We start from the raw sequence: 21,910 nt of genomic DNA on the forward strand, positions 1-21,910 counted from the left end.
TCTTCTCTTGAATTTTTTTTCTTCCCAAACTCTCCACCACATCTTTTTTGTGATATGGTGAGCAAAGGTTCTTGGCAACCTTTGCATTTCCAGTGGTTTTGCCTGGCTGACTCTGATTGCTTGCGCTCGGGACTTCAGGAAAAGCCACTGTCCAGAGGCAGGGCCTAACCAGGCAAAGATCCATGGTTAGCAATCAAATCCACAGGTTTTTCTCCCACGGGCGAAAAGAAAGGATTCCACAAGGCCGTGGCCCAAGTTGGAGGGAGGAAAGCCATCATGCAGCACCAGGGAGCAACTGAGGTCTGACAGCTGCGACACACCTGGAAGCGGCGGGTGGGGGCAACCCTGGCCGATTGCCCGATCAGGCTTGAAACAGGCCGGGATGGCCCCTTTTGACCGCCATCGGCCCTGTCCTGCTCCCCACAGCAAAGGGGGGGCAGGGTGCCTGCAATCAAGTCCCGTGGCAAGCAGAGCATGTGCAGAAAGCCACAAGATGCCTGCAGCTTTCCTTCCAGTTCTGTGTACAGTATTCTAAGGGATTGCTAGCTCAACAGCACCCCCTGGTGACCCCAGCCGGCCTTCGCCCCCCCCCAGCATTTATCAGCAGCTTCCGACAAAGGCATCAGGAAAGCTTTTGGGGGGTGTGTGTGGGGGGAAAGCTTGGTGTCTTTCTCCCCCCTCCCCACTAATGTCCCCTTGTTAACCTTCTTCGCCATTTCTAAGGCCACCCTCTCTCTCTCTCTCTCTCTCTCTCTGCTCTTCACCCGTCAGGAGAGGAACATGCAATAAAATAGGTTTTGTGGTGTTTTTGTGTGTGAGTGTGTTTTAATTGCAGGTGTTCACTTTCATTACACAGCTCCCCTTGCGGGGCGCGTAGAATTGGGTCTGTGGAAGGGAAGGCGAGTAACTCTGCCTTCCCACACAAGAGGATGCCGAGCATGATGCGTGCTGAAAGACACAGCAGCTGGCAGCAGAGGTTTCAAATGATTCATAACAGATTGCTTTGCATGTATGTATGTATATGTGTGTGTGTGTGTGTATATATATATATATATATATATATATATATATATATATATATTATATATATATAGAGAGAGAGAGAGAGAGAGAGAGAGAGAGAGAGAGAGAGAGATAGGCCATCGACAGGCAGTAGTCACAACAGTGACAGCTCATATTTGTGTAAATTTTTTAGATTGCTAACAAAGAATTCTTTGTTCGCAATCTAAAAAATTTACATATCTATATATCTATATATCTATATATCATCTATATATCTATATCTATCTATCTATCTATCTATATCTATATATCTATATCTCTATCTATATATATCTATATATAGACTAGATGACCTCCAAGGTCCCTTCCAACTTATTATTATAAGCATTTTTTTGGGGGGTGTCTATTTTGGTCCTCGGAGGATGGAAGTAAAGAAAGCAAGGCTTGTAGCTTTGAATCAGAAAAAGGAGTTTCCAGAAACACTTGAAAAGCAAAAGTGGGGGGGGGGGGGAAAGACAGGAGGCGAGCCAAGTCTGTAATGATTGGGTCCCCAGTTCGGTTTCTCTCTCGCCGAGCCAAAAGAAAAACGACAATCATTCCGAGGCTGTATATGCTGGAGTGCGTAAACTTCATTTTCACAAAAGGGGACATTAAAAAATATATATTGCTGCTTGGATAAGTGGGTGGCTAAGTGCACGCCGAATAAAAGCAAAGTGGAACGGGTCCAAGACAGCTACAGTACAAAGCAGGATAAATGGTTGTGGATTAGGGAGGGGGGGGCACCATACCGGGGGTGGGGAGGGGCGCACCCCCCTAGGGTATGGAGCAAATTATTTTAAAGCTCTCCTTTGCTAATTTGTCAAAGTATTTCAAGTACATCACCAAGTCGGCCTGGCTCTCCTCTGCGAGGAGGGGGCCGAAAGAGATGCCAGCTTGCTTCTCTCGCCCAGATCTCTGAGGAAGTTGGGGAGGGGGCTTCGGGGCTGCGTCCAACCACACCCCGCCTTTGCCTTCAGTCGTTATTCACACGGTGGGGCCCATCGCCCAGGGGGACCCCAGTTCCTCGCAGCAGACCGAACTCGGCGACTGCTACAAGAACAGCTTGAAAACTCGCCCTGGAGAATAAGCTGCAAACCGTGGTGAGTACGCCAAGCAGGGGCTGGAAGCCTAAGGGGATCACCCGGTGGTCCCCTTCTCTCTCCAGCAGCAGAAGCCCACACGTCGGGCCGCTTGTCCCTCAAGCTGGAGATGACGGGAGCTGGAGTCCCTGGCGCGTGGAGGTCATGAGGCCTCCTCGGACGCTACTTAGAAATGGACGAACGAGATCAGCATCTCTCAAGCTTGGCTGCCTTCAGAGGTGCGGACGTCAACTCCCAGAATTCCCCAGCCAGGAGGGGCTTCTGGGAATTGAAGTCCGCACCTCTTAAAAGTAGCAAAACGCTGACCTAATTCATCCATTTCTCAGCACGGCTAAGGAACTTACCTTGGCAGGTAAGCTGCCAATTGTATTTCGGCCGGTCTCGGCTTCCTGCTCGATTCAGGCCTGTGGCACAAACTCCCATCAAGCCACGATGGCAGCCTCCAACTCAGGAGGTGTTGGGGAAGACCCAAAGGGAGGGAAGGGGGCAGGCTCTCTAGCCAGAGCTAAAGGCTCAATTGGGGCCCCGTATACGATTTCTGAAATATCAATCCCAGCACACAACTCAGAAGACCCTCCAGAGACTTTTCAGATAATCAGCTTGACCTCAAGTCGATGTGGCACCGTGGACGGAGGAGAGAAAAGCCAGGGCTTTTCGGCGAAGGTTTGAGCAGGCCTTGCTTCGTGCCCCCTCACACACACACACACACACCCCGTCAGATGCCCGCTTTGGATGCTGGAGTCCAACACATTCGCAGAGTGACAAAGAGTTGGAAGGGACCTTAGAGGTCTTCTAGTCCAACCCCCTGCTCAAGCAGGAGACCCTTGCAGAATAACAAGAGTTGGAAGGGACCTTTGGAGGTCTTCTAGTCCAACCCCCTGCTCAACCAGGAGATCCTTACAGAATCAAAGAATAACAGGGTTGGAAAAGGACCTTGGAGGTCTTCTAGTCCAACCCCTTGCTACAGCAGGATTACCCTGAGGAAAACACCATCCAAATCACGGGGCGTGCGTGCGTGTGTGTGTGTGTATGATGAGGGAAGGACGAAAGAGCTTACATTTTCAGCTGATCGAGACTAGTTCAACATCGCTGCGATTTTTGACTCGAAGGATTTCTGGGTACGTTATCCATTTATTCTCCCTCTTGCACGCACAAGACTCATTTTACCCACATCACCCCTCGGGAAGCCGACGCTTCCCCAGATGGGGGGGAAAAAGGAGGGAGGGGAAAGTTACCTTTTTTTTTTTTACTTTTTCTCATCTTTGTACGAGAGAGAGAGAGAGAGAGAAAAGTTTTAGCTAAAACCTACAAGCATTTTGTATCCGGTTCCAACCCCAAAGCCATCCTTAACCAGCCTCTCCGTATTCCCCTCTGCCCACAGGCCTTTCCCTGCATCTCTACTGGGGTCTTTGGTAAGTACCCAACGCAGGAAAGAGAGAGGTGGGCAGGATACCTGCCCAGATATTCAGCAACTTCCAATGACCCTCCGCAGGCTATCCCAATGACGCTGCTGCGGAGGTTGTTCTGAACACGTTGCACATTTGGCTAGAAGACAACAAGGACAAGGTGTGTGTGGTTTTTTTTTTTTTTTGGGTGGGGAAAGGGGTCTAGTTGCATCTGAAAGACCAGCAATTTGCCTCTCCCCGGTGTCTCCTTTCTGACCAAACACCTACTATTAGCTTCTGAAGAGAGAAGCAACCTGGAATTAAGGAGAAACTTCCTGACGGTGAGGACAATCAACCAGTGGAACAGCTTTGCCACCAGAAATCGTGGACGCTCCCATCCCTGGAGATTTTCAAGAAGAGACTAGAGTAGACAATCAGCGGTCTGAGATAGTATAGGTTCTCCTGCTTGAGCAGGGGGCTGGACTAGAAGACCTCCAAGGTCCCTTCCGGCTCTGTTCAATCAATTAGCTGGTCTTTGCAGGGCATTGTGTACTGTAGGATAGGGGAAAAACTGGGGGGGGGATTTTTCTTTTTAAAGAGATTAATCAACCCACGCAAAGCCCCAGCAGAGTTTGGAGTCGTGTTTTAGACAAGTAGAAACAGTTCTCAACTTAACCACCGTTCCTTTTAGGGACCGTTTGGAGATAAAGCGGCAGTGGAAAAACACAACTTCCCTGTATTATAGAAATCGCTCCAAAGAAATTTTAAAAAATAAAATAATGCTTGGCGTTTAAATAGAGCCAACCCTGCCCCCCCCCAAAGGAACAATTAACGTAGACACGATCTTCAACCTTCCATGGGGCCGGTTGCAAGCAATGCATGAAGGTTGTGGGGGGGCACACAAAATTCAAACATGCCATCCTGACACACACACACACACACACACCTTCCTTCTCCTGCTAACTGCGGCCGTATCTTGGGCAGGTCGAGCGACTGATCCTCTGCGTTTTCCTGGAAAAGGACGATGAAATTTATAAGGAGAAGTTGCCCAGGTTTTTCCCTATCGGTGAGTCTCGGCTTGGGTCCTCCAGCTACGTCAGCGTTTCTCAACCTGGGCGGCTTTTAAGAGGCCTGGACTTCAACTCCCAGAATTCCCCAGCCAGCATCGCTGGCTGGGGAATTCTGGGAGTTGAAGTCCAGGCCTCTTAAAAGCCGCCCAGGTTGAGAAACGCAGATCTAGGTGGTAAGAAGGGGTTATCAAAAGACAAATCAATGGCCTTCTGGAAACTTCCCTCCCTTTCCCTCCTCTCGTTTCCAGCCTGACCCCGGCCTTTCCATGCTCCGAAGGGGGTAAGCATTTCCCAGCATCGTGTGCAGTGCATCGTGGGAAACGCATGCTCGCCCTAACCGTCGCCTAGCCTGTTTTTCACTCACTAAAACTCTGGTTCCCTCTGGCCCGTGGTGGGAGAGACACGGAAGACCCACAGAGGGTTTGCAACAGATAATCCTTTGACTTACCACTGTTGGCGACCAAAGTTACAACCCTGGGAAAAAGCGGCTTACAATCCGTCCTCCCACTTACGACCAGGGCAAGCATTCCCCACGGTCACGTGATCCACCTTTGGGCCTCTTGCCAACTGATTCGTATTTAGGACGGTCGCGGGGTGTCCCGGGCGGGGGGGGTCAACCCTGTCCCCTTCTGACAAGCCAAGTCAACTTGCTTAACGTGACCCAAAAAAAAAAAGGGGCTGTAAAAATAATGGGCGCGACTCACTTAACAATGGAATGGAAATTCGGGTCCCGATTCCGGTCGTAAGTAGAGGATTGCCTGTACTTCCTGTTCCCCTTTTACACATAACCGGTTGCAGACAAATTCTGCGGGAGCAGAGTAAAGCTCCCAGCACTTTGGGGGGGGGTCACCGTCCCAACATCGCCGTTTTATGAAAAGCAGCCAGTATTTTAGCATTTCTGCCTTGCAACCTCCCCACCTCGCAGATGCTTGCAGAATTTGTCCCATGCTGCTTTCACCCTTCACACCACTGTGCAACTAGCCACAAAGCCTTGCAGGGGGGGGGGAGACTCAGAAGGGCTCCCCCCATCCTGGCCTGGCAAGAATGGTTAAAAGAGTGGCAAGTAACAAGGAGGGGCAAAGAACAGGAATCAATAAATCAGAAGATGGCTTATCAAGGGCGTAACATTCCCACCTTTGGGTGAAATAAGTAACAGGCCTCGAACTGGCAGAAAGCAGGCAGAAAACAACAAATTTTAGGAGGAGGAGGAGGAGGAGGAGGAGGAGGAGGAGAGAAATGATCAAGAGTTGGTTATGTTTCTCTCTGCACTATGCAAACGCAGGTAAAGTTTAATGCCGGCTTAAATGTATTTACTTCTGCATATGCTGCCCGTTTCACTCTGAAAATGGACTCTTCACACATTGTATTTCTCCACTGCTGAAGACAGGTGTTGTTGTGTTCACAACCTCGCCTGCCTCCCCCAGAAGGCGCGACACAGGCCCACTTTGGGGGGGTTTTTTTGGGCATCTGGGGCTCCAATGGAGGCAACGCTTTGTTGGAAAACGGAAGGCAACTGCAGCGGCCAGATCTTACCCTCCGTCCTTCTTCCCGGCAGATCCCGGCGAGGAAACGCCGACCTCCAAGCTCTGAAGCCGCTTCCTGCCGATCCTGCCGCTTTCTCCGCAGGAGGAGACGCCGGGTCTTTGCCAAGAGGGGAGAGCCTAGGAGGAAACAACCACCCCTCCCCAAGCGCCATCGGCCGCAATTCCGGAATAAAAATGCAAAGAGGAATCCAGTTGTGCCGCTCGTGAAGCCTGGTGGAGGGATGGGGGCGAGTGAGTAGAAGCAAGGCTCAAATTGTGTGTGAAAGACATACACACAGACATACACACACACACACAAAAGCACAGAGAATTACATCCGCCTACTACTACTTGACCCAGATCTTGCAGATAATGGCAGAGGACTAGCCTGACTATATTTAAACTACCCTCCCCCTTAAAAATGAAACCCCTCCTTTGTGGCGGACAATTTGTCACGCCTAGCAATTTTCTGCTTAGAGGGGCTAAAAAAAAAAGGGGGGGGGAGAATGGAGCGCCATCGTTCTGCGTCTCCTAAGAGAATCGGAACAAAAGATCTGAAGCCAAAGACTTTTCTGGTCACTTTGGCATCGGGGGGGGGGGGGAACCCAACACCAACCGAGAGCCTGTTACGCCGTTGGCCAGTGGCCAAGGGATGGCCCCGGGGATGTGATGGGAAAAAAAAGCCAGCTGCAGGTGCCTGCCCAGGGGATGGTTCAACAGCAGGGAAGAGGTGAAGCAGCTGCCTTCAGCTCGCCACCCTGAGGACTAGGCTCTTGCTGCGTGCAGCCTGCCAAGGGTGAATTTTTCAAGAAAGAGCACCGGTGTGCTCTAAGGCAGGGGTCCCCAACCTTGGCGACTTGGAAGACCTGTGGACTTCAACTCCCAGAATTCCCCAGGGTAATTCTGGGAGTTGAAGTCCACAGGTCTTCCAAGTCGCCAAGGTTGGGGAACCGCTTGCTCTAAGGTCTGCGCCTTCCTATCCCAGGAACACGAGAGAGAGAGAGAGAGAGAGAGAAGCCACAAACGATAAAGGTTTTTACTTTCACCGGCATCCCCTTTAATAAAACACAGAAGTGTGTGAGTAACAACAAAAGCAGGGAAAAATATATAATAATAAACAAACCCAAGTGAACGAGACGGGCAGCAGGAACGATCACCATTTACAAGCACAGACGAGGCTGCCCGGGGAGAGTGGGTGGTGGGAAGGAAAACACGGGCGAGATGGGGAACGCCGGGGGGTGGGTGGGTGTGAGGGACAGCGGAGGGAGGGGAGGGGGAGAGAGAGAGAGAGCTAGAAGGCGGGAAGGGGGGGTCTGGCTGACCAGCCCCCTGCCTCGCTCCTGCCCCCTCTATTTATACAGGATGTCATAGTGTCCCGGTCTGTACAGTAGATACACTTTGGGCTCCGAGCCTTCGGGGAAGACGTGGTGGTTGGTGGTCCCTCCCTCGCCCCGATCCATGTACTCCACCAGGATGGAGACGTTGAGGGCCTGGGCCAGGGCGATGATGTGGATGTGGTCGCTCTCCTTACACATGGGTTCCACCTCCTGGAAAAGAGAGAGGGAGGGAGGGAGGAGCAAGGGAGGGAGAACAGAGGCGGTTTGAGTCAAGAAGCAAGAGGGGCACCAGGAACTGAGAAGTTGACACACACACACACACCGCCCACTCTGCTCGCAGAAGGATGCCCACCCAGGCCTGCAACAGAGCTCTCTTGCCTTCAGCAGGACTAGAAACACAGGCCTGAGCTGCCTTAAGGTAAGATGGGTGGCCTTTAATTTGGGATAAAAGGCTTGCTGGATCTCTGGAGGCCTCGGATAGCAGCTGTCCATTTGCACTATGAGCTGCCCGTCATCCTGCCCGGCCTCGAAGCTAAGTGGACGAAGAGCCTGAGAGACGATTAAACAACGTGGCACCTCCAATGGGATTTTCCCATGTATTTTACCAGGAAACATAGATAGGGCAGCCTAGAAAAGTCAGTGCCCTCCTAACCATACCCAAGCACTCCGAGTTTGTTGGCGATGTCCATTTTCCTATATGCGTCCATGGTGACCTAACCCTAACCCTAAGTGGAATTTTCCTCCAATGGTATTTTCCCACGTATTTTACCAGGAAACATACATAACCCTAAGTCCATGGTGATGAACCTACGGGACGCGTGCCACAGCTGGCAGGCAGAGCCCTCTCTGTGGGCACACGCACTGTCGCCCCACTCCTAGGCCTTCAGCTGGCTTTTACACAACCTTTTCGCTTTAGGCCTCTGCTGCCTTGTGCAAAAAAAAAAAGGTTCAATCAACCAATTTCAACTTCTCACGGGAAAAAAAAGATCTTGCAAAGTTGGAATTGATGGATTGAATTTTTTACTCCCACCCAGTCTGCCGTTACCACCGCAGCCATGCCCACCCAATGGGCCACACCTACCTGGCACCCGACGACACATAAGTGGGTTTGGGGTCGTAGTTTGGGCACTCGGGTCTCTAAAAGGTTCACGATCATTGGGCTAGGTGGCCCAGCCCAGGCCCTCCTCGCACGTGGACCGTTCTCCCCACTCCTCCAGGCTGGTGCAGTCCTTCTTCAAAGGAGGAAGGGCACCCCACTGTTGGATCCAACGCTTCCCCCCATGCCCGCCGTCATGAAGGCTTGCTAAGTGGCAATCACTGCAACTGTGACTTAGAAATTCCAGCCAATCTATTGCCAATAATCGCAATTATCATCCTCACAGCCGTATCCTTGCCCCTGAGGCCGGCGTGGACTTCAACTCCCATGGTTCTCTGGGGTTGTCTGGGAGTTGGAGTCCACGCATCTTCAAAGCCGCCAAGGTTGAGACACGCGCATCTCCCGGCCAACCAACTGCCAGTCAGCTGCACGGACGTGGCTTGAAACCGTTCCTCCCTCCCAGGCTGCTCAAAGCCCACGAGCAAACACGGCTCGTCCTTCCTCTCTGTCATGAGGACTAGAAAAACGGCCCCACAATGAAGATGGTAGATTAAATCGGTGCACCTCCAAACGCAGAGAAAGGGCCGGCCTCCGCTCTGCCTTCCCGGCTCTTCCCCCCACCCCCGGTCCCAAATTATTCGTTTCCCTTTCGAACCCACCCACCCACCCCATCCTCCCACCCCACCAGGCCCTGCCTGACCTGCTGGCAGAACTCTCTTATGCTCCGTCCTCCCTCAATGAAGTGCTCAAAAAACTTGTTCTCTCGTTGCAAGTAGCCGGACGTCAGCAGCCGTAGGTAGACGACAAGGTAATCGGAGGTGCTCTGGTCGTTGAAAGAGGCCAACAGCTCGCCCAGGGTGCTCTGCTTCTCCACTTGTTCTATCAGGTCCATGAACTGCAGGGAGTCAAAGGAGAAATATTGGGGTGGGGGTGTCCAATGAAGGGACACCCCCCCCAACTCCCAGACTTTCTCCTTCCCGCCTCTCATCTACCCATGCCCAGTTCCCACCCCCCCCACAAACTCTGGCATTTTTAAAATCCCCTCTGAACAGGTAAGTCCTCCGTTTCGGACCACGAGGGGGGAGCCCGGCTGCTCATTTGCTGCCAATACCTCAGTGAGTTTGGTTTGCCCCCCCTTGTTACGACCTTTCTTGCCACGCTTACGAAGCGAACCATGGCGGCTGGTAAGCGGCTCACGCTGCGGTTAAGCCAATCTGGCTTCCCCCCCCCCCCCGCTGACTCTGCTCGTCGGAAGGTCGGCAAAGGGGATCGCGCGACACACACACACACACACACCACGCGGGGACACAGCGACCGTCATAAATAGGAGCGTCTGACTTTCGACCAGGTAAGGAGATCAAGGCCGCGAGTCTTACAAGTGGCCAAGTCTGGGTTAGACCGCAACTCCCATCAGCCCCAGCCGGCCTGACCGTGGCGGCCTTGGAAGGCCAGGGGTGCGGGACCGGGCCTTACCGTGTTGTGGAAGTCCTCAATGGTGAATTCCGTGAAGCCCTGGGAAACCAGCACGTCTTTGCTTTTCGCCGCCACTTCTTTGAAGCTGAAACGAGAGACCCGGCGTGAATGTCTGCGTTCGGCCGGCATCTTGAACTCCGCCGGCCTCGGGGGGGGGGGACATTGGGGGTTCCCCTTCCCCTCTTCCCCAGCCCTGAGACTCCCAAGCCTACCGCTGCAGCTCCTTGCCGTCCTCCAGTAGAGCCTCCAGGTGGGAAAAGCCAAACGCTCGGTAGAAGCAGTTCCCGTCCGGCCTCGTTTTCCGAATGAACGAATACTTCTTCAGCAGATCCTGGCATCCGGGAGAAGAGCGGAGAGGGAACTCAGCACAGCCTGCTCTGGCCTAAGGCCCAGTTAAGCTGCCTTAGGTCAAGGGTAGGCAACCTGGGCTCTTTGATGACTCGTGGACTTCAACTCCCAGAATTCCTGAGCCAGCCACGCTGAGGGGAAAGGGAGAGCTTTCCAAGCTGAGCCAGGCTGGCTGAGGAATTCTGGGAGTTGAAGTCCACGAGTCATCAAAGAGCCGAGGTTGCCTACCCCTGTCTTAGAACATAGAATCACAGGGCTGAAAGGGACCTCAGAGGTCTTCTAGCCCAACCCCTTGCTCAAACAGGAGATCTTATTCCAGGGGTCTTCAAACTTGGCTCTTTTATGACTCATGAACTCCCAGAATCCCTCAGCCAGCGTGCCTCAAACAAAAATGCTTCTTCATCCCCATATCAGGGGTAGGCAAACCTTGGCTCTTTTATGACTGGTGGACTTCAACTCCCAGAATTCCTGAGCCAGCCATGCTGAGGGGAAAGGGAGAACTTTCCAAGCTGAGCCAGGCTGGCTCAGGAATTCTGGGAGTTGAAGTCCACGAGTGATAAGAGAGCCCAGGTCGCCTACCCCTACAGCCCAGGGCTTTCCGAAACTTGGCAGCTTTAAGATTTGTGGACTTCAACTCCCAGAATTCTCCAGCCAGCCAGCCACACTAGGGAGAGTTGCCAAGTTTGGAGACTTGCTGGCTGCAGAATTCTGGGAGTTGAAGTCCACAAGTCTTACAGCTGCCAAGTTTTGGAGGCCCAATAAAGCAATTCCTGAGTTTCTCAGAAAGGAAACGTTCGATTCGCCTTTTGAGTTTAAATTGCCAAGAATACAGTAAGGGATGCAGAAGGATTTCCCCCCACCCACCCCCTACCCACCCACCCTTTCTTGTATTGAGGGTTAGGATTGTCTTCATTTCAGAATCGCCCTCCTCTTTCAGGAAATGCAAGGTCTTTCAGCTCACTTGCTGGCTGAGGGACTCTGGGAGTTGAAGTCCACGAGTCTTAAAAGTTGCGGTGGTTGGACATCCCCGATCTAGCCCCCTCCCCTCTAAATTAAAACAAAACAGCCAAGCTGGTGTTTTATTCCCGCAGAAGATGCTCTGGCTAACTTGAAACCCGATCCCACCTCGAGTCGGCTCCAGGTGACTCTCACCTTGATCTTCTGCTGGTATACATGGTCATCGTCGGCATATTCCTTGTACAGGACAGCCAGCTCCATCCTCTCCGAGACTAAAGGGTTCTGGACAGCAATCTGCAGATCGAAACAGATCCAAACCGACTGGATCAACGCAGGCCACCCCCACCCCACCCTCGATGCGGCAGCTGAAAGGGATACGGCCTCTTCTCCGTCTCTGAGAAGCAATTGCACCCAAATGCCACAGACACTTGGTTAACACGCTTGGCGCAAAACAGACTGTCTAAATTCGCTGCTAATCAACATCGAGAAACACACCAGGTTGTTCTCAACTTACCGCTGTGGGGTTTGGGGTTGGTTTTGGGTTTTTTTTGGCAGAGGTCGTTAAACAAATCGCCACGGCTAAGCGATCGCCGTGCTCGTTAAGTGAAGCCGTCGTTCAGCATTTTTGCCGAACGCAGGGTACTGTAAATGACCATAAATTTGGGGGAGGAGGGGGGGGGGTACTTGTAACTTCGGAACCAGGTCATGAATATTTTGGGGGGTGGGTGGGGTGGGGGACTGTCGTAACTTTGAACTGTTGCTAAGTAACCAGCCATAACTCAAGGACAACCTGTCTGCACAGCCTTTTCCCTCAGGTGATCTGGGGGTGGGGGGGTTAGGAGGGTGGGATACCCTTAGGAAATTATGTAGGACCCCCAGAGAGGTTCAAAGTAGCAGCAGTGGGGAGAACCCAAGGCAGAACAGAGCTTGAGCAAGTCTACAAATGTGTATAATTTGGGTGGGTCCCCGCCAGAGCCATGAAACGGAAGATAAAAGTGGGTGGACCCAAGCAGCGCCCCCCCCCCCACATGCCCAAGCGCTCACCTCTTGCTGAATGCGGTCTTGTTGGGCCATTATGGCTTCATCGTAGGCCAAACAGTTCACTCCTGAAATTGAAGAGAAGAAAGCGATTGAGGAAGAAAAAAAAATCCGCTTTTGATGATTTTACAATCAACATCCCCGCACTGAGGTTAACGGGGGGGGGGAGAGAGAGAGAACCCCAGATGTTGTTCCAGAAGCTCTCTAATCTTGGCCCTTCCAGATGTGCCAGCTTGCAATGCCAACCTCTTAAAAGAGGCAAGGAAGGCCAGGGGTTGAACAGGTCTGGAAACGCCCTAAGCTCAAATCTTGAGCTGCCAAACAAAAATTAAGAAACTCACGGCAAAAAAATGTCAAAAGACAAGAAGCGAGGCAAATTTTTTCCCCCTTTTTTTGCAAAAGAAGAAATCAACGCATTTCCTTCTTAAGAGTTCATCTCTGTGGAAGTTTGCAAAACAGAACTGCTGGAAGAGACAGCGCGCTTTTATTTTCGTCTATCGTTAAGTCTACTCTTGGAGCTTCTTCCATAAATTAAAAGTTTAAGAGAACGTTAGTTCAAAGGACACGGAGCAGCTTCCCAGGCCGAGCTTGGCTCCCCGCAAACTCGAGATCAAAACAGCCCCCCCTGAGGAATAATCCACCCAACAGGTCGTGTACCCCACCTCTCCTGCAGCTCTTGAGGCCGCAACCCCCCCTGCGACACTCGGCACCGAGCGATGCGCAAGGGGCCCATCCCATCGCAAAGAGGAGGCATTGCCTTGGGTGAAAAGACCTCCTCGAGGCCCCCAGGGTGGGCTCCATCCGAAACCCCAAACGCAGCTGCCCCCCCCAAAACCGAGCGTGCCCCTCCGACGCTGCTCCCTCTCGCACAAAGAGCGGCCCGCTTGGTAGATTTATCTGCTTTGCACAACCCAGCCAGACGGGTGAGTTTTTCTTCCCCTGGCACCGTTTACACACAGCAGCTTGCCAAGGCTGCAGAAAAGCATGAAACCTGATCTGGGGCCATCCTGTGTTGCAAGCGCCCAGCCCAGCTTGCTGGGATTGCTACTGCAGTGAAGCAACAACAGACAACTGCATCTCTCTTTCCTCCTGCGATTGCGACTGCAACTGCACAACAATCCTTGGTCCCCCCCCCCCCAGATTACAGCCAGCTGGCTTTGCCGCCAAGACCTTGGACCAGAGGATGCTCAGTCCAGATTCTTCAGTTAAAGAGTCTATTTTTAGATAGATAGATAGATAGATAGATAGATAGATAGATAGATAGATAGATAGATAGATGATAGATAGATAGATAGATAGATAGATAGATGATAGATAGATAGATAGATAGATAGATAGATAGATGATAGATAGATAGATAGATAGATAGATGATAGATAGATAGATAGATAGATAGATAGATAGATGATAGATAGATAGATAGATAGATGATAGATAGATAGATAGATAGATAGATAGATAGATAGATAGATGATAGATAGATAGATAGATAGATGATAGATAGATAGATAGATAGATAGATGATAGATAGATAGATAGATAGATAGATGATAGATAGATAGATAGATAGATAGATAGATGATAGATAGATAGATAGATAGATAGATAGATAGATAGATGATAGATAGATAGATAGATAGATAGATGATAGATAGATAGATAGATAGATAGATAGATGATAGATAGATAGATAGATAGATAGATAGATAGATAAGATAGATAGATAGATAGATAGATGATAGATAGATAGATAGATAGATAGATAGATAGATGATAGATAGATAGATAGATAGATAGATAGATAGATGATAGATAGATAGATAGATAGATGATAGATAGATAGATAGATAGATAGATAGATAGATGATAGATAGATAGATAGATAGATAGATAGATAGATGATAGATAGATAGATAGATGATAGATAGATAGATAGATAGATAGATAGATGATAGATAGATAGATAGATAGATAGATAGATAGATGATAGATAGATAGATAGATAGATAGATAGATAGATGATAGATAGATAGATAGATAGATAGATAGATGATAGATAGATAGATAGATAGATAGATGATAGATAGATAGATAGATAGATAAGATAGATAGATAGATAGATAGATAGATAGATAGATAGATAGATGATAGATAGGTAGATGATAGATAGATAGATGATAGATAGATAGATAGATAGATAGATAAGATAGATAGATGATAGATAGATAGATAGATAGATAGATAGATAGATGATAGATAGATAGATAGATAGATAGATAGATAGATAGATGATAGATAGATAGATAGATAGATAGATAGATAAGATAGATAGATAGATAGATAGATAGATAGATAGATAGATAGATGATAGATAGGTAGATGATAGATAGGTAGATAGATAAAGGATGGATAGATGGATGGATGGATGGATAGATAGATAGATGATAGATAGATAGATGATAGATGATAGATGATAGATAGATAGATAGATAGATAGATAGATAGATAGATAGATAGATGATAGATAGATAGATAGATAGATAGATAGATAGATAGATGATAGATAGATAGATGATAGATAGATAGATAGATAGATAGATGATAGATAGATAGATAGATAGATAGATAGATGATAGATAGATAGATAGATAGATAGATAGATAGATGATAGATAGATAGATAGATAGATAGATGATAGATGGATAGAGATAGATAGATATGTATATATGTATAGATATAGATATATAGATATATATAGATATATATTATACACACACACACACACACACCTATTCTCCAAGACAACAGGAACGTGCAAGGCTCATTTAAGAAGAGGAGGCACTATCTACTCCTGAAGTAAACTAGGAGAGAAGCAACGTGAGGAGAGGGGGAGGGAGGGAGGGAGAGAGAGAGAGAGAGAGAAAAACTATAAAGCGTCTGAAAAATGTCCCCAAGGTGGTTTTCCAAAAGGCAGCTGGATTTTGTTTTTCCTTGAAGACGTCTCGCTTCTCATCTGTCTGAAAATTGCGCCTGGCTGCTAATCCACGAAACCAAATCGGAGGGGAAGCAAAAGTACTAGCTCCAACTTTCTATAAATCGCCCCGGAGGAAACCAGACAAGCTGGAACAAAAGACGGCAGCCAACCATGCAAACCACCCCCCCCCAGCCCCCCCCCCCCGGAGTCCTGGGCTCCGTAGTTCCAAAGCCTGACGCCCGTTCGAGAGCAGGCAGCGCTTCCTTTAACAGGGACATTTGGAGAAAATTACTTGATTTCTATTGATTAGATCACTTAAAAACACAGTGCGGATGGGACCGTCTGACCTTGTCTGGGCTCAGATTAGTCCTTAAATGAGAGAGAGAGAAACCCCCCACCCCCCCAGTGGCAGGCCACTTCTATCCGTGTGCCAAGAAAAACTACATGAGGTCATCCAGACTCACGGCAGACTTTACTTTTAACAACCCGATTGGCAAATTATCAGATACGTAAAACTTTAATCGAATACACACTCATCACACGGGGGGGGGGGGTGGCTAAGTAACTTTGTGCAAAGCACACAGACAAAAAAAACCTCCTGCACATAGTAGTAAAGAAGAGGAATTGAAAGTCTGGAAATAAAAAAAAAAAAGAAACAGCGGATCAAGTTTAAACCAGCAGCGTCTCCTGTACTGCTCCATATTTTTCTGTTCTTACCAAATTATTGTGGTTTCACCCCACCGCACCCAGTGCATGATTTGTCTTTTGTGCTTTAATTATACTGTCTCTGGGGATTGTGGGGATCTCATGCACTCCAGCTGAACATGCTTTGCTGAACCTCCCTCCCTGCAGTACATTTACACAACCACCTACATATTTCTTTTTCACAATTCAATCCATATTCTCTCTATACAGTCAAGCCACCAGCCGCTTGCTTTTATCCAAGCCACAAATATTTGATATCCATTAATTCCTGACCCTTTTTTATTTTAAGGCAAGTTTTTCTAAGTGCCTTCCTTGTGTTCCAACTGCTTTTGATGTTTCTCCTGACATATATCAACTCTGATTTCCAGAAGGAAAGTCAGCAAAGACACACATTGACGATGCCTTTGCGTTCTTCAACAAAGACCAAGTCAGGGTTTCCCAATCTAGTGACTTTTAAGATGTATGGACTTCAACTCCCAGAATTCCCCAGCCAGCATGTTTTTAAGTCCATGCATCTTAAAGTTGCTAAGGTTGGGAAACCCTGCATTAATCCTCTTAATAAACAGTAATAACCACTAGCTTTCTCTCTGTTTTTCATTCATTCATTCATTCATTCATTCATTCAATTTGTATAGCTGCCCATCTAACCACCAACTCTGGACACCAAACAATCAGAAACAATCCTTGAAAATTTCTCTATTTCTCTTTCATAAAACGTCCAAGATCCCCAAATTAATTTCTTCTAGCTTTTCACCAGTTATGTAGAATGTACAATTGTTCACTCCATTCTTCCCTTCAGACAGAACTACCTTGTGCTTTGTCACATTAATTTGCAGTTCCACATTACTTGTTCCATTTCACAATCTTACATTTGGTGCAAATCATCTGGGTTCGCAGCCAATAACACAACATTGTCTGCACACACCAAAGGACATGTGTTCACATCCCAATCGGCGGCATTCAGACCACTATTTCTTATACATTTATCCATACGTGTATTAAAGAGACAGTCTGCCCCACCTATTCATTTCTTCACATCCACCCATTAATTTTACTTAATTATTTTCCCCGGATCACAATCATTTAGAATGTTATAGAATTTTCCAGAGCATCCCTAACAAGTGACATCAATTCATCTTTTTTTTAATACTAGCACTTTCATTTGTAATTACGTCAACGCCTGCCTCGCTAACGTGTATTCATCACCTCCACAAGAGACTTAAACCAGTCATTCAGATTATATTTTTGCCTATTTTTATTTCTTCCATTTCATTATATATTATAGTATAGGTTCTCCTGCTTGAAGAAGGGGGTTGGACTAGAAGACCTCCTGCGTCTCTTCCAACTCTTAGTCTGTATTATTTCATGCTTTTTACCACTTATTCCTTTTATATTTCAAGTCACAATGTTCTACTTAGCTCAGTTAGAACCATATTCATGTCCACAGTGACTCCTTGACTTAAGGTTTTCACAGAATGCTTTTTATAAATATTGAAATGTAATATGTTATAAATATTGAAAACTTGAGGAGTAAGTGACCAGTTTAATCATGCATTAATAACAAAGATAGAAATAGACTATGTACCACATGCCACATTTTGGCCAGGATGTTACAGACGCAATAAAGTCAGTTTCACCCCAAGCCCGCTCCTATTATTCTGCACAAACTTCCATCTATAATACAGAGATTGTCTTATAAGGCAACATTAGAAAAAAGGAATTATTTATAGAATAGAAAATCACATTTTTAAAAAACATTTTAACCAGAGTATGGGGGAAAAATCATAAATTGACGTGCGAGGAGTATAAGGAGAAAGCATGATAAAAAGGAAAGATTATTCCTGGGTGTTTTCACACAACAAGCTAATCCTCAATTAGCTAGAAACCATGGCTGTATTCAGGTAACATGCTATATACTTGAGCAAATCAATCCTGATTTAACCAGACTGCCTAAAACCTGAACTAAATTTGACCTTATTAACCCACAGCCATGTTTTTCAACACCGAGAGTTAAGCTTAAAACACACAGTCCACGAAACACACACACATTCATTTAACACATTCAAAGTTTAAAAAGCGAATCATGGCATAAAGCGGTGGCCCAAACAGAGACCCTGTTAAGACAAGTGCAGTTCTCACATAATCATGCAGTATATCAGACAGTAAGTGCCACAGGTCCTTTTTTTTGGGGGGGGGGGTTAGAATCAGAAGAACAGAACCGTTAAGTTTGCAAGTTATTTCAAAGGATAACGTCGAACAAGGGGGCTGTTTTATCTCCTAATATTTGAGGGTAAAGAACAAGGGAGAAATAATGCCAAGCCTCTAAAGGAGCAAACCAAGGTTAAAAGAAGCCAACTTGAGGAAACTTCCATCCTGCCGAGGTAGGTAAAATGAGGACCCAGATTGTTGGGGGCAATTAAGCTGACTTTGTAATAATGCCGCTTGGTGTGTGTGTGTGAAAGCCCTAATAAGCAGGCATATACATAGAATTAAGGCTACTGCTAAGTTTGTAAAGCCGCCCTTAGTCTTCGGAGAAGGGCGGGATATAAATGGAATTAAAATAAAAAAAATAAAAAAATAAAAACTAAATGCACACAACGGGATTTTCAAGCAAGTTGCATAAACCCCAGACTCCTGGAATTGCGGGTGCTCCATGGCTGGAGGCTTTCAAGAAAAGGCTGGACAGCCACATGTCCGAACTGGTGTAGGCTCTCCTGCTTGAGCAGGGGGTTGGACTAGAAGACCTCCGAGGTCCCTTCCAGTTCTGTTATTCTGTAAGACTCATCAAGAAAGGCTGGGAGAACCCACTTAGACCAGAAACGCCCCCCCCCCAGCCAGGGTTAAGCCTATAAAGGAGAAGATTTGCAGCTTGGGGTTGAAATGAGGGCTTGTTTACCGTCCCGTGAATACGCACGACTACACATACACACACACACACACACACACACACACAGGGTTAGTCTTTCCCCGCCTTTTCTTCTAAAATGTGTAATATAGGAGTAAGTGATAAAAGAGAGTATTTGTAGCTCAGGGCTGAGCTGAGGCATCCTTGGTGTCTCAGGACCAGACTAGAGAACACCCTCCATGCTGGGGCGGGGGGGGGGGGGACTGGGGGGGGGTTTGCTCTCTGTTTATCCCTTTATGCAAGGGCTCTTCAAACTTGGCCCTTTGATGACTTGTGGACTTCAATTCCCAGAATTCCTCAGCCAGGCAAAGCCTGATTTGGGGGAGCCTTTTTGGGGGGGGGAAGGAAAGAAGGGGTGTTTAAAAAAAGAAAAAGCGTTTCCCCCCCCCCCCCGCACAAAACCCTCCCAGGAACCCCTTAATAAAGTTGCTTTGGATTAAGACCAACCCTCAAAGCAGGGGTCTCCAAACTGGGCACCTTTTAGGACTTGTGGACTTCAACTCCCAGAATTCCTCAGCCAGCCACGCTGGCTGAGGAATTCTGGGAGTTGAAGTCTACAAGTCATAAAAGGGCCATGTTTGAGGACCCCTGCCTTTATGTATGGAGAGGCTATTTGTAGCCGAGGGGTGGTGGAAATGAGGGGTGGGGGGGTCCCCGGGGCTCTCCGCCCTTTCCTTGCCGGCCTCTCCGTGGCCCAGCCCGACCCCGGCCCGCTGCAGGCCACCCCCACCCCTCCGGCCTCCTCCAGCGCCCATCATCCACAGAGGGGCCCGGCGGGGCGGATGGGAGTTGCAGTTACCCCGGCGGGGCGCGAGACCCTCCTGGCTGGGGGCGCCGGTTTCCATGGCGACCCGAGGCGCGCGGGGACGGTGGGAGGGGGGGGCCCGCGCGCAAAGGGCGGCGTTTCCAAGGAGACCCGCCCTCCCCGTTGCCAAGGAGACCGAGCTGAACGGGCGGCGGGGGGGGAGGAAGAGGAGGGGGCCGCGAGGGGGCTTCTGCTGAGGGGGAGGGAGGGAAGGGGGGGCTCCGGAAAAAGAAGCCCCCTCTTTCCCCCCCCCGGAGTAATGGCCTCCCAGCCCGAGTTTGCCAGGCCCGCCGCCCCCTCCCCCCTCACCGTCCGTGTCCCCCCCGACGGGCTCCGGCTGCTGTTGAGGCTCCTCCGCCGCCATCTTGCCGCTGGCAACCCTGCAGGGAGGAGGCGCTTCCGGGTCGGAGTCGCGCGCCCCGGAAGTGCTTATGGCGCCCCCTTCTCTTTCCATGGCAACCGCCGCAACATAAAGTCAGCGCTGGGGGGGGCGGGGGGGGAGAGGGGAAATGGAAGGAGACTCTTCCCCCTCCCCTCCCCGGCTCCACAGTGGGTTTCTGTGTGTGTTTTTGCCGTGCCGCCGGTTGTGAGGCCGTCACAACACGGGGCCGCACGTGCGCTCAGGCGCTGACGTCACTTCCCGGCCACGCCCCCTCCTCCCCACGTGCGCCCTTCCCCCGCCAGGGACGCCCAAGGCTGAGTTTGCAAAGCCTGATTTGGGGGAGCCTTTTTTGGGGGGGGGGAGAGGAAAGAAGGGGTGTTTAAAGCCCTAACAAGCAGGCATATACATAGAATGAAGGCTACTGCTAAGCTTGTAAGCCGCCCTGAGTCTTCGGAGAAGGGCGGGATATCAATGGAATTAAAATAAATAAAATATACATAGAATGAAGGCTACTGCTAAGCTTGTAAGCCGCCCTGAGTCTTCGGAGAAGGGCGGGATATCAATGGAATTAAAATAAATAAAATATACATAGAATGAAGGCTACTGCTAAGCTTGTAAGCCGCCCTGAGTCTTCGGAGAAGGGCGGGATATAAATGGAATTAAAATAAATAAAATATACATAGAATGAAGGCTACTGCTAAGCTTGTAAGCCGCCCTGAGTCTTCGGAGAAGGGCGGGATATAAATGGAATTAAAATAAATAAAATATACATAGAATGAAGGCTACTGCTAAGCTTGTAAGCCGCCCTGAGTCTTCAGAGAAGGGCGGGATATAAATGGAATTAAATAAAATAAATAAAATATTCCATTCCATTCATCTCTTATTCTATTCTATTCTGTTCTGTTCTGTTCTATTCTATTCTATTCAAGCATATACATAGAATGAAGGCTACTGCTAAGCTTGTAAGCCGCCCTGAGTCTTCAGAGATGGGCGGGATGTAAATGGAATTAAAAGAAAATAAAAAGAAAATAAATAAAAAAGAAAAAGAAAAATCGCCCCCCTCCCTGCACCAACCCTCCCAGGAACCCCTTAATAAAGTTGCTTTGGATTAAGACCAGCCCTCAAAGTAATAACCCCAGGGGTCTTCAAACTCGGCCAGCTGTGCTCTGCTGAGGAATTGTGGGAGCTGAAGTCCACAAGTCATAAAAGGGCCAAGTTGGAAGACCCACCCTCCCAATAACGCGTTCCCTCCCTCCCTCCCCACCTTTTAGCTGTAGCTGATAATTGGTATTTCCCTAGCGCTTGGTTTTTATGATGTATGCCTTTTTTGTGCTGTTTTCTTTTTAATCACTGTTAAAGCCACCTAGAGCAGGGGTCTTCAAACTTGGCCCTTTTATGACTTGTGGACTTCAGCTCCCAGAATTCCTCAGCCAGTGTGCCTGGCTGAGGAATTCTGGGAGTTGAAGTCCACAAGTCATAAAAGGGCCAAGTTTGAAGACCCCTGGCCTAGAGTCACCTTCTGGCAAGATGGGCAGCAAACAGATTTAGTAAATAGATAAACCTCTGAGGGTCTGTAGGGCTTGAGCAGGGGGTTGGACTAGAAGACCTCCAAGGTCCCTTCCAACACTGTTATTCAATGTTGCATGAGTTCATCAAACCACATGGGATAGAAAGTCTGTGTGTGTGTGTGTGTGTGTGAAAGAGAGAGAGAGAAAGGCTGTTTTCCAAATTGCATTCCTCCATTGCTGACATTTCAAATACCACACACATT

General features: G+C 48.6%; 1 protein-coding gene across 1 annotated transcript; it reads right to left on the reverse strand.

Annotated features, from left to right (window-relative positions):
• Positions 1-7,201: 7,201 nt before the first annotated feature.
• OTUB1 (OTU deubiquitinase, ubiquitin aldehyde binding 1) lies at positions 7,202-20,147 on the reverse strand. Its single transcript, XM_083374752.1, has 7 exons — positions 20,067-20,147; positions 12,375-12,436; positions 11,526-11,624; positions 10,238-10,356; positions 10,026-10,110; positions 9,253-9,447; positions 7,202-7,666 (listed from the first exon to the last, which is right to left on the reverse strand). Exons 1-7 carry the CDS (start codon positions 20,119-20,121, stop codon positions 7,469-7,471), a joined length of 813 nt encoding a protein of 270 aa, XP_083230878.1. The 5' UTR covers positions 20,122-20,147; the 3' UTR covers positions 7,202-7,468.
• Between the last annotated feature and the right edge of the window lie 1,763 nt (positions 20,148-21,910).

This window comes from Vipera ursinii (genome assembly GCF_947247035.1).
Source record: "Vipera ursinii genome assembly, chromosome: 15".
NCBI lineage: Eukaryota > Metazoa > Chordata > Lepidosauria > Squamata > Viperidae > Vipera > Vipera ursinii.